At 37.5% G+C, this 16,517-nt stretch overlaps 2 protein-coding genes across 3 annotated transcripts; both read left to right on the plus strand.

Moving 5' to 3' along the window:
- Positions 1-200: 200 nt before the first annotated feature.
- On the plus strand, positions 201-4,295 carry babam1 (BRISC and BRCA1 A complex member 1). The gene is made up of 9 exons (XM_055047726.1): positions 201-318; positions 946-1,399; positions 2,235-2,293; positions 2,377-2,497; positions 2,787-2,865; positions 2,939-2,963; positions 3,056-3,185; positions 3,270-3,356; positions 3,987-4,295. The coding sequence occupies exons 2-9, from the start codon at positions 953-955 to the stop codon at positions 4,185-4,187; spliced, it is 1,149 nt and encodes a 382-aa protein (XP_054903701.1). The 5' UTR covers positions 201-318; positions 946-952; the 3' UTR covers positions 4,188-4,295.
- Positions 4,296-9,766: 5,471 nt separating this feature from the next.
- Positions 9,767-16,149, plus strand: plvapb (plasmalemma vesicle associated protein b). 2 transcript variants are annotated; one of them, XM_055047703.1, is made up of 8 exons: positions 9,767-10,169; positions 10,849-11,019; positions 11,436-11,493; positions 11,779-11,998; positions 12,093-12,312; positions 13,100-13,249; positions 13,673-13,768; positions 13,936-16,149. In XM_055047703.1, exons 1-8 carry the CDS (start codon positions 9,966-9,968, stop codon positions 13,987-13,989), a joined length of 1,173 nt encoding a protein of 390 aa, XP_054903678.1. In that variant the 5' UTR covers positions 9,767-9,965; the 3' UTR covers positions 13,990-16,149. The 2 variants fall into 2 exon arrangements, with proteins under 2 accessions (XP_054903678.1, XP_054903688.1); XM_055047713.1 differs by having other exon boundaries at positions 11,439-11,493.
- Positions 16,150-16,517: the final 368 nt, after the last annotated feature.

The raw sequence follows: 16,517 nt of genomic DNA on the forward strand, positions 1-16,517 counted from the left end.
AGACTCTAATATTTGTTTTAACTGCACCACTAAGCTTTCACTCTATTTTTCATAATAAATTATTATTGTCATTATCACTGATGTTGTTGAAGATTATTTTATCGCGCTCCTGGTGGTCTACAAAACAAAAAACTTTAAATCAACCCAAAAACTTCATTACCCACAATGCAGGGCGGGCCGGAAGTTCTGGCTGTGTTGATTTCGAACAGGAAGTTACCCGTTCAAAACAAACGTTAGCTCAGCTTGTGATTTGTTTTCAGCACTATATATGACAGTTTGTTGCACATAAAACAAAGACGCTTCTTATTTCTTAATAACGTAAGTAGTATTTTTTACATTTTATATATGGTGGTTATATACTGAGCTGCTTGTTAATTTTATAGAAGCTAACTAATGCTAACAGCTAAATCTGTTTTCATGTTATCAAGATTCATTCTGTACAACGTACCTTTTGTTCAACTATTAAGATCGTTGTGGACATTTAAAGATAAAGCTAGTTACATGTTCACTTAGAGGAAAAAAATTATTTGGAATAGCTGCAGAAATTGTACAGTGATTTGGTAAAATAAGCCATAATTTAAGCTTTAGGATTAATAAGGTCCATCTGAAAGGCAGAGATTTTGTATTAAAAAGGAAAATACAAGATATATGTCTGGATTTTGAATATTAATATGTCACATTAATTGAGTTTTCAATTGTGGATTTATGTCAACTGTATTGTGATAACCACCTAAAACAGCTAAATGCTTCAAATAAATCAAATCTTGTGTACTGAATGACTTGTGGAATTTAATTGGTGAAATAAACATGTTCTGCAGTCATTTTACTTTAATTCATTCTTAAATTCTTTTGTTGATTTAAGTGCTTTTTTAAGTTTGTTATTCAGTTTTAAATGCTCCATCTACAGCACACTAAACTCATCACCTCCACTTTGTTTGCATCCAGTGTTTCCATGGAGACTCCAGAGCCAGGTCCAGCTGATGGAGAGGAACGTCCAGTGGAGCTGCGACCCCGAACACGCTCCAACCCCGAAGGTGCCGAGGACCGTCGCAGCAGCACTGGCAGCCTCGGAGGCAACGGGAACCCGACCATACCTCAGCCGGCAGTGGGGAACCGCGTGGAGGGCGAAGGCGAAGCCTCGACCACCGACAGCCCTCTGAGCTCTATCACAACAACGATTTCGGCCACTACATCTCAGGCTGTGGTTTCCCCTGTGGCCGTTTCCGTGACAGCTGGTTCTGGAACAGCAGCTGGCACCACGGCCCAGATGTCCGCTGCAGCTGTGACGGTCAAAGAACGGCCGAAGGCCCCTCAACAGCAGCCGGTCCTCAGTACGTCCATTCCTCCACCAGCAGAATACCAGCTCCGAGTTCCCAGAGTCAATTGTCCAGAGAAAGTGGTAGGTCCACCGTACACAAAAATGCTTTCTTTTTCAGGAAGTTAAAGTGATCAAGAATTCAAATCCTCAAGGTTCTGTGTCTATAAAAAAAAAACTAGTTTTTACCTGGTTTTATTAAATTAAATAATTAGGATGTTTAAATGTAACCTCAAAAGTAGAAAGGTTTAATGTTTATTAACACAATTTGTTGAGTTGTATGAACCTTTCTGGATACTGCATTAATCTTGGTGCAAATTTGAGGTCTTCTCTAGGGGTGTGTATTTGTCGAATTCTTCTTTTATTGTAAAATTTTTCATTTTGATTGTCGCCTCAATACATTTCCTTTAATGATGTTAAACAAACAAAAAACAGAACTAATATATTATTTTTTTTTACTATTTTCTGCACTGTTTGTTCCACAAGAACATAAATAAATATCAGTACATTTGAAAATGTGATCAAATGCAGTTAATATGTGCAGTTTAGTGATATAAAACATATTTCTATAAGTAAGTGGCCCCCTAAAATGGTAAGAGCAGATTTTGTGGCTCTATGATTACTGTGCCATTCAAGCCATACAGTTAGCTTAATAAAAACTCATAATAAATTATTTTTTATCATCATTTTTATCATTATCACAGTAGTAGCATAAAATATACAGACAAAACTTCCATCTGAATCTTGATGTTTTATTTAAAGTAAATGACTAGATAATGGAAGTAGCTAATTTTTATTACGCCCAGAGAGAAGCTATAGAATTGAAAAAGGCTGTACTTTCATTTTACTGTGATGTTGATTTATATATGACTTCATTTTAATGTTTTCAGACTTTCCTGCCTTGTTTCCCTCTGTGCAGATAATCTGTCTAGATCTTTCTGAAGAAATGTCTTTACCTAAGCTGGAGTCTTTCAATGGGTGTGTAAAAACACAGCAGACTGCTTCACTGTTTTATGGCTTTAGAGCGTAACATTGCGTCATTTCATGGTCTCTCTGTTTAGATCGAAAACAAACGCCTTGAACATATCCCAGAAGATGATCGAGATGTTTGTGAGAACAAAACACAAGATCGACAAACGACACGAGTTTGCTCTGGTTGTCATCAACGATGATGCTCTGTGGGTCGGTACACGAGACTTTTCATAACAACGTTTTATAATTTTTTTATCTCTGGTTACTCAGCAAAAACAACCTGAACTTATAAACATAATCTAGTATTTAAATTCAGAAATCCAATCATTTTTCTTACTAGTATAGTTCTGTTCTAAACACAAATTAGGAAAGATGGACTCTTCAAAACCCTGCAGCACAAAAACAATTACATCTCATCTACTTTTGCTTTTTGTTTTTATTTTATTTTATGAACTTTGTGGAAATTTCCCTTCATAATTGTTTTGTTTTTTTGCCCCAGCTGTCTGGCTTCACATCTGACCCCAGAGAGCTCTGCAGCTGTCTGTATGACCTGGAAACCAATGTGTGCGAGTCCTTCAGTATCCTTCCATCAAACATTCACCAAAATAGTTTCAATAGTAAAATCAGATTACCCTTAACCTCTACATCTAGACCTGGAAGATCTCCTTAACGTCATGTGAGCTATGTTTATGTTTCTCTAATTTTCTCAAATTTAATTGCAAAAATAAAAACGTACGTAGAAATGTTAAAATCTTGTTTCTGTTGCAGTCGACAGAAGATTGAGTTGCCGTCGATGGAGAACGTCCAGACCATCCCGCCTCCCTACGTGGTCCGAACCGTTCTCATCTACAGCCGCCACGCTGGGCCCATGCAGTTCAACCCTTCAGAAGCTCTCAGTGTGAGTCACTGCTCTGTCTGTGGTGTAGTCAAAGCATCTATCTGTTTTAGCTTGTGGTGATGAAGTTTTTTATTCCTGTTTCAGAAAATGCTGCAATCTCCATATTTCTTCTTTGATGTTGTTTATTTACACAACGGGATGGAGGACCAAGGAGATGAGACCAGCTGGAGGGTGAGTGTTTCCTTTAGTGTTTTTTAAAGACATTTTCTTACTTTCTAAATGTATGTCTAAATGTTTACTGTGACATCAATGAGCTCAGAATTTACATACAAAACTTGCAGAATGGATGGACAGTGAATAAACACCCAGAATAAATTGTTCCTTCATTATCATCCAAATGTGAAAATTGTGTTTTTCATATTTTGCTTCTCAAGTTGCATTTTTACGGCCCGTTTGTTGTTAAAGAGGCATTTAAGTTAGAGGTTACTTCTCTGTTCCTGTATGGTTACTTAAAATAAACATATTGCAGAAGCTCATCAGTGTTTGGGAAGTTTAAAATTAGTTTACATATACAGCGCATCGGAAAGTATTCACAGCGATTCACTTATTCTGCTTTTTGATATGTTACAGTCTTACTCCAAATTGTATTATGTCAGTTATCATTATTATTGTAAAAAGTACTAATTCCACTGGCACTTATGGAAAAAATGTCTTATTATAAGTAAAATAATCTTCTTGTGGGACTAGTACTTCTAAAAAAAAATCAATCTGAAGGAATTACGAGCTTCAGTATACAAGCTTCAAGCTTCTCGAGTCGATCAGTAGTTCTTTGACCATCTTTTAAAGTGTTTGGTTTCCCAGGAGACCTACACTTCGTTCTGTACCCTGGACTCCAGAGGCATGTGTTACCGCTTCGAGGTTTCCCTGAGTGGACCCGCCATCGAGCTGCACAACTGCATGGCCAAACTGCTGGCTCATCCTCTGCAGAGACCATTCCAGAGCCACGCGTCCTACAGCCTGCTGGAGGGGGACGACACCCCGGACACGGAGGCGACAGTGTAAAACGGACAAATTAAAACCGCCTCGCTTATCTGTGAAATCCACACATGCTGCAGATTCAGCAGAACTTTTCCTTTTGCTTTATTTTTTATGTGAAGGCACAATGTCACTGTTATTTTTTTCTTTGGTTTTGAACAAACGTTGTGAGAATATCTGGGGAGTGAGGGTTTCAAGAAGTCACTGATGGCAACCAAATTGTTCTGTTATGTGGTGAAAATCACTTGAAATGTCCTGGTAATGAGGGAGTGGATGATGAGAGTTCAAATAAATAAAAAAATAACCTAATAAAGAGTGGAAGTTGCAATGTTTGAATCTTCAGGTTTTGCAAAGATCTCTTTCATATTTGTGTTTTTGCTTCTGAATGTAATGAATTTGAAAGTTTGACTATTTACAAACAAAACGACATCCTGACTGGCTATTTTAATTTAGAGAGGCAGAATGTCAACAAAAGATACATAAAACACAATAAATAAAAGTTGCAGATTAATTTGTATGTCAGGGTTTGATCACCCAGAACAATGTGACTTAAAAAATTATTAGACTATATGTTTCTTTTAGTTTGTGGGAGGTTTTTTTCCTCAAGACTTCCTATTCAGCGCCAGATATTAGCTTTACCGTAATGTTTTTCTTCCATAGTTGCTCCTTTGTTTCCATGCTGGAATGTTTTCTGGGGGCTACATACTGCCTGTCACAACTTTTTATCTAAACCTCTCCACAACAGAGGGGCTCATAAATAGAACCTTCATCAGGTTAAAGCTGTTTTATCTTTATAACTGTCAGTTTATTGTAAATGATCTGGAAAAACTTTGCACTAGGGAACTCGGAGGAGGCACTAGGGAACTCGGAGGAGGCACTAGGGAACTCGGAAGAGGCACTAGGGAACTCGGAAGAGGCACTAGAGAACTCGGAGAAACTGGGAGGAGGCCCTAGGGAACTCGGAGAAAATGGTAGGAGGCACTAGGGAACTCGGAGGAGGCACTAGGGAACTCGGAGGAGGCACTAGGGAACTCGGAGGAGGCACTAGGGAACTCGGAGGAGGCACTAGGGAACTCGGAGGATGCACTAGGGAACTCGGAGAAACTCGGAGGAGGCACTAGGGAAGGTCTCAAGAGGGACAGAGGGCACTAAATAAACTTGAAACAATCAAAGTTATATATTAGTGGTGGTTATGGAACAACAAAAGGGCACAGGCGAATTTCTAGTCAAACAACTAACCTGTTTAGCTTAGCATAGTTTAGGTGTATAAAACTATTATTTTTTTGTAGTGTCGTAATGCTAACTGTATTCAACTTATGTATCATCTTAAAGTCAAACTTATTTGAAAAAATAAAAAATATTAATGGCAGTTGAAAAGTAACAAAAGGGCAGAAGCTTTTTTGGAAAGCCATTTTTTATTCCAATTAATTGTTTTACCGATTTGGCCAGTAGATGGCAGCAGATTGAAATACATCCAGCTCAGACAGAAAGCCCCACCATGTTCTGCTGTCTGAACAGAACTTGGTTCATATTTTCTAAATCCAACAAATGATAACATGAACACACATTTTTCTATGTTGTGTCAAAAACTCTGGAAAAGCCTGAGAATTTTTTTTTTTTGGGGGGCGCGATTTCCATATTTTGTTTTATCTTGTTATAAAATACAAAAATCTGAATTTTCTAGAAAATGCAAAGCAATTTTCAATAATTGCTCATATTTAGGTAACCAGTTTTAAAGTTTCAAGCCAGAAGATAAATACAGAAATCACTTTTTCAGGGATTTTTATGGCCAGATAATTGATTATCTGTCTCATCCTATCACAACATTGTGATAGTTTTAACAAATACACTTGCTTGATTTTATTTTATGTTTTTTCATTTTGTTGGGCCTCAAGCACTTTAGTCTGAACAATTTTGAATATCTCCCCATCAGATAGTGCAAATGTGCCACTATTGCCTGAACAATTCTGCAGTGCTTGAGATATATCTTCCTGTCCGATTGGCCGGTTGTCTCAAAAGGTGTCAGTCTCCAACCGGTTGACTTCCTGCCTTTGTTCAGAGGTCATTAGCCTGCGCTGCTGCTCTATCTTCATAAATTTGTCTTTTTTCATTTGAAGGAAGGCTGTCAGACATATCTGGGTGAACAGGAAAATGTGACCTGGCGCTTAGAGAACCTTTGCCCCGTCACACTCTTCCCAACAGCCTGTTGTGTGCCTCACGTCATCGGCCCTGATAACAGCTTGGCTGGGATGGAGAGCGCCCAGAGGGAGACTTTGTTATTCCCTCAGCTCTGTAGAGTGACAGCTACCTATTGTTTCTGTTCTCTCAGTCCTCCTCTGCCATGACTCCTTTCCGCATAGGCTCAGGACAGGATGTGGTGGAAATTTTTCTGTATTTGTTTGGCTTTTTCTGCTTTACTTCTTATACATTGTTCGTCCTTCACCAGGGAATAGGATGAGGAATTCTGCTCCTGCTATATTTAAAAGTGGATAGGTAATGCTTCCTGCTTTCTTGAGGCACACAAGTGGAAGTTTACTTTAATATAGTCACATTATTTACCAAAAACATGTTCTACACAGTTCTTCAAGTACTAATTTTGACCCACTGTTTGTAATTTACATACACAGCATGCTTTAGAGCTGAAACAATTAATGATGATGAATCGATTATTTAAATAGTTTGTCATCTATTCTAGTGATTGATTTATTGTTAACTGGAGTATACAGTCTCAACAAAGGCCATTTGCTGAAACAGCAGATAATGAAGCAAGAAATGTACAAAAATACATTTTACATTTACATCAAAGGAAAAAAACAAACAATTGTAAACCAATCTGCCTGATTGATTAGGCCTTTGATCACCATAGAAAGAAAAGGTACCGTCTTATAAAAATCTGTCAATGCAGGGCTGGACAATAAATCAATAATAATACACATATTACGATAGAAACGCAATATCAATAGATGATGCATCAGATAGAAAATTTAATATTTCGAATATTCACTGAACTCTGCACAGCATTCTGGGAAATGTAGGCAGAGGAAAGGCTTAAGCTGAGCATAGTGGTGGAACCAGCTGTCTCTTTAACTCTTTGGTTACCTAGCAACTCACTGTGCTCGACTGGTTTGAATCCTACATAAAGAACAGGATTTCTTTGTTTCAATTGGAAATTTCTCATCAAAGAGGTCAAAGGTCACATGTGGGGTACCCCAAGGTTCAATCCTAGGACCCCTCTTATTTAATATTTATATTCTCCCACTAGCTCAGGTCATAACAGGAAATAATATTAGCTACCACAACTATGCGGATGACACACAGCTCTACATTACGATGTCACCAGGTGACTCTGAACCCATCCAATCACTGAATAAATGCTTAGAGCAGATAAATGTGTGGATGTGCCAAAACTTTCTCCAACTGAACAAAAATAAAACTGAAGTCATTATTTTTGGACCTAAAGAGGAACGATCTAGAGTCAATGCACAGCTTCAGTTATTACAACTAAAAACTAGCGATCAGGCCCGAAACCTGGGAGTAGTGATGGACTCGGACTTGAACCTCCAGAGCCACATAAAGACAGTAACAAAAATCGGCCTTCTATCACCTGAAGAACATCTCCAGGATTAGAGGACTAATGTCTCAGCCAGATCTAGAGAAACTCATTCATGCGTTTGTCTTTAGTCGCATTGATTATTGCAACAGCGTCTTCACAGGCCTGTCCAACAAATCAATCAAACAGCTGCAACTGATCCAGAATGCTGCTGCTCGCGTTCTCACTAAAACCAGGAAGATAGAGACATAACACCAGTTTTAAAGTCCCTCCACTGGCTCCCTGTAGCTCAAAGAATAGATTTTAAAATATTGTTGTTAGTTTACAAATCACTGAATGGTTTAGCACCACAACATCAAAGATCTGCTGTTGTTGTATCAACCTTCCAGACCTCTCAGGTCTTCTGGTTCTGGTCTGCTCTGCATCCCCAGAACCAGAACCAAGAGAGGAGAAGCAGCTTTCAGCATCTATGGACCAAAAATTTGGAACAAACTTCCAGAAAACTGTAAAACAGCGGAAACCCTGACTTCCTTCAAATCTCAAGTAAAACGCACCTGTTTAGAGTTGCATTTGAAATGTAATATGTATGGATTTGATTTTGTGGATATGTATGTAATTTTTTTTTTTTTTTTTTTTTTTTTTTTTTCCTGTTGTGGGCAACGGGGCCCGGCGAATACCCGTGGTTAAACGGACGGCGGAGTCCGGCGGTAACAAGCGCTTAAATTCCGTGTCAAAGGGAAGGGGGAAGAAAGGGAAAAAGAGGGAGAAAAAAAAAAACTTGGTATTTTATTATATGTTGCATGCCTTTGTGTTTTGTGTTTTATGATGTAAAGCACTTTGAAATGCCTTGTAGCTGAAATGTGCTATACAAATAAAATTTGATTGATTGATTGATTGATTGATTCCATGGTTACCTAGCAACTCACTGTTCCATGGTTATCTAGCAACTCACTGTTCCATGGTTACCTAGCAACTCACTGTTCCATGGTTACCTAGCAACAACCTGTTGAGTAACTTGTGCTCAGGCAAACAAATTTCTTGAAATCTTTTCAGTTCTCTGCTCCGTCCTCTTTGAGCCAATTCCAAACATACATTAACTTAAAGTTTCTGGTCATTACATGTTTTTAAGGCTGTTGTTTTGGGAAGGAATCATCGATCTGTGAATGTTTCGACTCAATAATTCATGTCATTTATGATATTATTTACTTTTTCTGTGCCGCTCTTCTGTAAATGTTGTGTAACCTCTTTATACTTCAGCCAGTCTTTGCTAGGATCCTCTTCCAAAAGAGATTTTTAATCTCTGATGTGGAATAAAGGTTAAATAATAAAAATAAATAAAAACAAAATCTGTTAAAACCTTGATATTTTTGACAACTCACAAACAACTGTCTGTGTGACGTAATAAGATTTTATGACTTTTATCACAAAATGTCATTTTGGATAAATGAAAGTAACCTCAGAGAGGACAAAAAAATGGGGTGAAAGGTCAGAGGTGACCTTTCACCCCATTTTTCTGACCTTTCACAATAAAACCAAACTGCAGTCAAACAGTTCATGAATGCATGCTGATAAAATAGCTTTTGCCCATTTATCTGCTGATAAAAAAAATCCTGAAAATGCATAATTTAGGTCACATTTTTAATAAACAGCTCCAGAAAAACATGTAAGCATTAAACCAGAGAAGGGTAGTCTGGACTGAAGTAGAACTAATTTGACATATTTTTACTCAAATAAAAGAAATGGTAGAAAAAATAACATTTCTACAGACCTTTCTACAGATAATAGTCACATATACCGTCTTGAAAATCTGGATTTTGCTCATATTTAGTTGACGTCAAACATCAGTGGGGGGAAATATACAGTAAACCATTCTGTCTTAAAACTTGTGGAGATTTTTTTTGTTATTATTTGAGTTTCTGTGACAATAACGTGTCTTCTGTTGCATGAAAAGTTTCTGAGCATCGATGCCGGTCATTCAGGAAGTAGAGAGGAGGGGCGTCCAGGACGAACCCTTTATTAACCTGTTCCCTTCACACTCATTAGGCTCCCTGTTCACCACATCTCTGCCTGATCATTTCAGCATCTTAAAAACCAAGGATTAAAAAAATATGAAACTCAACTTGGTAAACATCTCCTTTTTCTCTGCAGAGAAGATCAAGACTGAAGAATTTTGAAAAACATTTTCTTTATTATCAAATAATTTCTGTTAATATTATCACAAAAAACCAGCTGCAACCATTTCACCACCGGCAGCCATGTACAGCTCCAGCTGCTCCCGGGTCAAGCTCGGCCCAGAGGCCCGGCAGCCGCTGTACAGGAACAAAGGAAAGAGCTGCGGCTACTACATGAGGATCATTTTCTTCTTTTCATCCCTCATCCAGTCGCTCATCATCGTCAGCCTGGTGCTCCTGCTCATCTATGGACAGCCAGAAAAGTCTGCAGAGGAGGAGCGGGTCAAGGTTAGTGATTTCCTTTACATGCTCATAAAGTAACTTTTATCAGAGTCTGATGAGAAAAAAATCTTACAAAAGCATGATTTTAAAGGACTATGTGACATTTTTCAGTTAAAGAAAACACAAACATTGAACGAGACGAGGGTAAAGTACACAAAAGTTGTACTCAAGTAAAAGTAGCACTACTTCAACATATTTTACTCATGTAAAAGTAAAAAGAAATGACTCAACTGAGAGTGAAAAAGTCTCTGGTAAAAAGGCTACTCAAGTAATAAGTAGCTGATCAAAACATCAGTTATTTAAATGTTGGTATTTTATATGTAATTATTCACATAATTACAAAATAAGGAAAAATACGATCAATTAAATTTATGTTTTAGTTTTGTGTCTGTCTGGTGAATTTTTGGTTCTTCATTCAGTGAAGTTACTTACAGTGGAGAAGAGTATCCAGATGTTTTACAATACTTCATAAAAATCTTCTCAAGTCAAACTAAAAAGTGCATGTTGCATTATTGTTTCATTTAATCTTTGTTTAACAGTGAATGATCTGTTCAGAAAGCATTAAAACACCCTTAAGCTTAATAAAAATACCCCTAAAAGTTAATTTTTCCCATAAAGTTTCTCAGGTAAATGTGAATATCTGACTCTGCATTGAACTATTGCTGATTCTTCATATATTGTGCAGAAACTGGACCTGGAATTTACCAAGCTGAGCACAGACAACATGAAACTGACAAAGGAGAAAGTTGAGCTTGGAAAAAAGCTTGCAACTTGTGTGGTTGAGAAAACGGCTCTGCAGAAAGAGCTAGCGAAGCAGCAAGCTGAGGCCAACTTCACAAAATCCAGATTCAACCTTGTAAGTTCAGAGAATAAACAAGAGGAAGCTGCATTTTTCTCTGTCAAGTTGCAGAACTGCACTTTGTCAAGATAACCCGAGATCATCTCATCATTTCCATCCTCACTTTCATTTCTGTTCTTAATGGCACTTCTGTGGAAAACGATTAGAAACACTCAAAAAATGAATTCTGGCTTTTTTCCCCCTTAGATTTCTGATTTGATCTCAGAAGATGAAATTCAGAAATCTGAAAAAAAAAAGTAAAAAAATCAGTCAAATTCTTTTCTTTTTTTATTTTCAGTGGCTGAAACAATTTTCTGCACATTACCGTTGCTTCTCCGTTGATCATCTTTGTAATAATAGAAATGAAAACCTGTTCATCATCTAATTCACCTTCTTTTATGTCGTTTTTTTTTAAATGGGCAAACCTTGAAAAGCAGAAAAGCATCACTCCTATGCGCTGTCCTCCCTGTCTTCCACCAGCTACACATATCAGTAAGTTCAACACTGCATAAACATCTCAGAGCAAAGCAAACAACAACTTTAGCTGCGACTGAAACATTAAGAGTTCATAAGCAGTCCGAAGATACTTGTAAGAGTTTGACTTCTGAAGTTTTCCAGGACTGAATAAAAATGTAATATGGATTCATTGCAAGTGATTGTCCTGCAGATCAAACTAATGTCTACTAAACTGACTAAAGCAAGCAGAAATGATCCAACACTGAATTCTAGTTAGATTAGATTTTCCTGTGACACAAACCTTCCGTCTGAATCCTGCAGATAAAGCAAAGTGTCAGGAACACATCCACAACGCGACAGCATTTGTTACATCAAACGTTCAGAATTTGTTGTCCGAGAAGGACAACGCCATCAGAGATCGAGACAACGCCATCAGAGATCGAGACAACGCCATCAGAGATCGAGACGGCCTTCTCATGGAGGTCAGGAAACGGCATGAAGCCACGAGTCTCCAGGAGGAGAAACTCACCACCTACAGAAGGTGCCGTCCTCTTGTCTGTCTGTCCAGATGGTGCATTTGTCCTAAAATGTAAAGAACAATCTAATAATGGCTTCTTCCTTTTTTTTCAAATCAGGAAGTGCAAAGAAGACTTTGTTCAATCTCTGAGTGGGATCCAGACAGTGACCACCAAGTTTTTGAATAAGATCGACAACCTGTTCCCTCACTCGCTGACGTTCCACCTCACCTGCAAGAGCCAGAAAGAACAGCTGGAGACGATAAAAAGCAACTGCACCAACTTGTCCAGGGATGTGGAGAACAAGTTCCAGCCGTATCTGGACCATGTGGGCGAGAAGGTGCGTGAATGCAGACTGGTTCAGTCCCAAAGCATAAAGAGATTGAAAAGAAACAACATTTCAGGCTTAAAAACATCCAACGCTGCAGCAATGTGACAATTTCTCCTGGTTTTGGTGAAAGTTAAGTTTTTTCTGTGGTTTAGTAAATCAAAGTGAGTTTTGCATCAAGTTTGGCTGCCAATGTTGGTCTAATAAAAAATCTAAATAGAGACAGAAAATCACATCATAAAATCAAAGAGGAGAAATAATTAGAATAAACAATTTCACCAAATAATAAGTTAATACCTTAGGGAATCATATTATCTGCAGAGCATTAAACCTCACAGGTAATAACCTCGGCCAAATCAACCCGGGAACTTTCCCTCAACACATTTCTTCCTAAAATCCCCTGCAAAAAACAAGCTGAGCAGGAAACCCGTTTCTCCAGGGAGGAAGTTTACTCACGGCATCATTCCTGATAAATCCAGCTAAAGAGACAGATGTCCTGTGAGGCAAACCCGAGGTCAATGCCGAGGTGAAGCTGTCCGCCCTGCTGATGCAGCAGGACAAAAGACTAAACTTGTCTTAAGCAACAACATAATGTTGTTAATCTTTAAAAAGCTCCAAAGGACAACCAGAAAGCTTCACCTTTATAGGATTTATTTCTTCACCTGATAAACTTTAGCTTTTCCTTTCAGAGTTCAGTTAAACTGGCCTGTGCGCCACATCCAAGATAAACTAAGGAAGGAAATTAAATATCCATTAAATGTTTTGTTTTTTAAAGAGAAAATATGATTTTATCCTGCAGATGACTGAGATTCAATTGCGGTCCAGTGAGCTTGAGGTGCAAAACTCGGATCTGACCTCCAAACTGCAGCAGTGTGAAGACAAATACAAGACGGCGGTCGCTAAAGCTACCTCGGATTTAAACGAGCAGCAAAAGCTTTGTGATCTTCAGGTAGGTTCTGGAGCTGAGAAAAGCCGTTTTCTTCAGTTTAAAGCTGCAGTAGCTTCTACAAAAATATGATTTTTACATGATTGTTAAAACTAGTAGGAGACATATTTTCCCAAATAATCTTCTACTATTATCATCTGAAGAAATGCACTGCTATTGGTCAAAAACAACCAATTAGTCAGGAGGAGGGACTTAGGCAGAGAAACAAATGTTACAGAAAAACGTTGTTGGTAGTCATGCTAACTAGCAGAGCAGACGGGGTGTGAGCAGCACATACAGAAGAGTGATTGACACTATTCTGTCACGGTGTAATGATAACTTTAATAAATAGATTAAAAAACATGTTTTATGAAAGTTACAAACTGTAGCTTTAATAAATAAATTAAAATGCATTTTTGTTTTAAATTGGTGCATCTTTTGTTTTAGTTAACGACATTACTGAAAGATAAAATGGTGCAGGAGCAACAACTGACCCAGAAAGACACAGAGATTCAGACCCTGCGTCAAATGCTGCCCAGCAAGGTAAGATACAGAGAAGCAATCTCTATGTGAACATGAACAATTGATTCACACATTTTCTGTCCAGATTTAAGAATTTTGGTAAGGCAAAAACGGTAAAACTTCACTGTGAGGAAGTAAATACCCGATCTGTGGTTAAACAATAACAAAATCACTCAATCTTTTCACAGCTTGTCCCACCAAACACTGCTTTCCTGCAGCCTGTGCCTCAGCAGGGGAGGTAGGCTGCGACCCACACGTCTGGCGCTGACAGCTGCAGCAGAGTTCCCCCTCCGGAAACTCACCACCTTGAGTCAAACCTTGAGTCAATCTTTTCCTGTTTTCATTTTGCTTGAGAGGGAGAGATAAAAGTGACTGGTCATTTTGCTTCATTAATCCTCTAACAAGCAGGAGTTTGTGTGAAGCTGCTCATAATTAAACTTGTTTTACTGCATATTGTAATTAATCTCAATTTTCAGAAGCTACAAACAGAGTTGCTGCTCATTGTTTACAGTAAAACTGGAGTTAAGACAATAATATTGGAAATCAAAAGTCTATATTTTTTCTGCTCTTGCATGTGTCGTCATTCGTTCAACATGTGTTAATAAATGTTTTTTAAATATTTTTCAGGTTGGTTGATATGAGTTGTGAATCCATCTATTACCTGTAGCATCAATTGCTTAAGCACAGAAAACTCACCACAACTTCGACTGTGAACTTTCAACGTGTTTATGTTGCTATTGTTAAGCAATTCGACAAAACCTGTAGATATCATTAGCATAACAAAATTACACCTTTCTACATTTTCAGTACTTTACAGAACACACTAAACACAATCTGATCTTAAATTATTTTAGTCTAACCTTAAATGTGGATGAAAGTGAAACAATTTTCTGGTTAAACGGAAGCAAGCAGAAATGTTATTCCCTGAGATGTAAGACTGAGTTAGCACCAAGCTACTGCTAATTAAAAGAGCAGTATTGTGTATTTTTCATTTCAGAGCAGAATCAATCAATCTTCAGTCGTTTCAAAAAGGTATACATATATCAAAATATCTTAAAAGAAATTTGACTTTGCAATTCAACACTTTGAAATCAGGCCTCTGTCTCTTTAAGAGCAGACCTCTTTCCGACTTCGCCTTCTACATCGTTTCAACCGTTTTCAAGAGCTTTGCAATGAGAAATAGTTTTAAAATGAGTTTAGCTGACTCACAGTTTCAACAAGTGTTAGCTAATTGGTGGTGCTGCTGCTAGTCTGAAGGAGCAGTGTGAGGGAGGCGCTAATCCTTTCGATGGGGGAATAATAAAACTACATTTTACATAAAAGTAACTGATTAATTCATCATCAGTAAGAGGGATTAGTTTTTCAAAGACAGGATGTCAGCCAAGTTCCTGGTCCAGCTTGTAAACATGATGTAAAAAACCCAGAGGGATACAGGTGTAAATATTTTACTTGTGCTTCGCTCACAAACTAAATATGGACTTTGACTGACTCCAAAGCAGGTTTGCCCTCTTATTGTCTCAGCGATCGTAAAACTGCAACAAAGACTCGAGACGAGGACACGTAGAGTCGCTATTTTGTCTGCTGCGAGCTAAAATAGCAACATTTATGTTTCCTTGTGATTCATGAGCAGTTTGCACAAAAACACATCATCAAGACTGGAGGTTGCGGCTCTATTTCAAGTTTTGTGTTTATGGCAAGCTTCAAAATAGGTCAAATCTATTAGCTGTCTGTTTTATGGCTTATAGTTTTTGTAACTATTATAGGAACTGTTCTTTAGCTTTACAGCTTCCCTTTCCTCCTAGAAGTTAGTAGCACAAAGGTTTCTGTTGCTGGAAATAGATGCTGGTCCCTTTTTAACGATTATTAGAGGTCCATTTTGGTACATATGAAAAGGAAAAGAGAAAAAACTGAAACATTGTAAACAGAAAATTTACTCATCAAGTTCAGGATCAGGTTGAATTGTCCTTAAACTTTGTGTAAATATTGTACAGATTATTCATGCTGTGATTAAAATTATACATTTATTTTTCTTAAACTACATTTTCCTGCTTTATTATAGTAATTTTACATTAAAATGTTTTTCTTTTACTAACATATCTATGCAAATATAAACCTTTTGCTTAACTTTGAGGCACCTATAATAATCTGACTTCAATTTATCTTTGAAATGTATGATTTGTTTTTAACTTTGAGTTTAACCAACCCGATTGCTCTGAAATATGTGAATAAATTGTGTTATTATATTACACATGGTTTGTTGAAGTTAAATAAGCTTGTTGCATCAGAAGTGAAAGTTTTTCTTCTGTCACCAAATAATAAAGCTACAAATTAATCTGTTTCTGAGTAAAGGAAAATAAACCACTGATGTTAAGAGCTGTAAATAAAAACTATTTTGACTTGAATATACTGCGTTTGTGTGTAACTTTATGTAAAAAAGTCTCTTTCAGCAGACATCACTCAATGGAAAAGGAGTATTAGTTGTAAAGCTCACATTTTTCAGCCTTTATTCATATGATTTGTTTTAGGCTATGAGCTCCAAGTCCTTGTTGCCATCAGCAGAATTAGAAATATGTGGTAAAATTAAATTATGGAACAATAATTATTCAAGAAGAAGAAAAATATTGTTTAAGGAAAGTTAAAAGTCTGCTTGGAAGAAAAAGATTTGGTCCAAAAAGACCAAAATTTAAACTTTTTGGTTGCAAAAGGAAATAAAGAACATTCCTCAGTTTCATCAGATTCAGCTGAAGAATCAACAGAAGTGAGTAAATCT

The sequence above is a fragment of the Poeciliopsis prolifica genome, unplaced genomic scaffold (genome assembly GCF_027474105.1).
Source record: "Poeciliopsis prolifica strain line A6 unplaced genomic scaffold, Auburn_PproV2 SCAFFOLD002, whole genome shotgun sequence".
In the NCBI taxonomy this organism is placed as follows: Eukaryota; Metazoa; Chordata; class Actinopteri; order Cyprinodontiformes; family Poeciliidae; genus Poeciliopsis; species Poeciliopsis prolifica.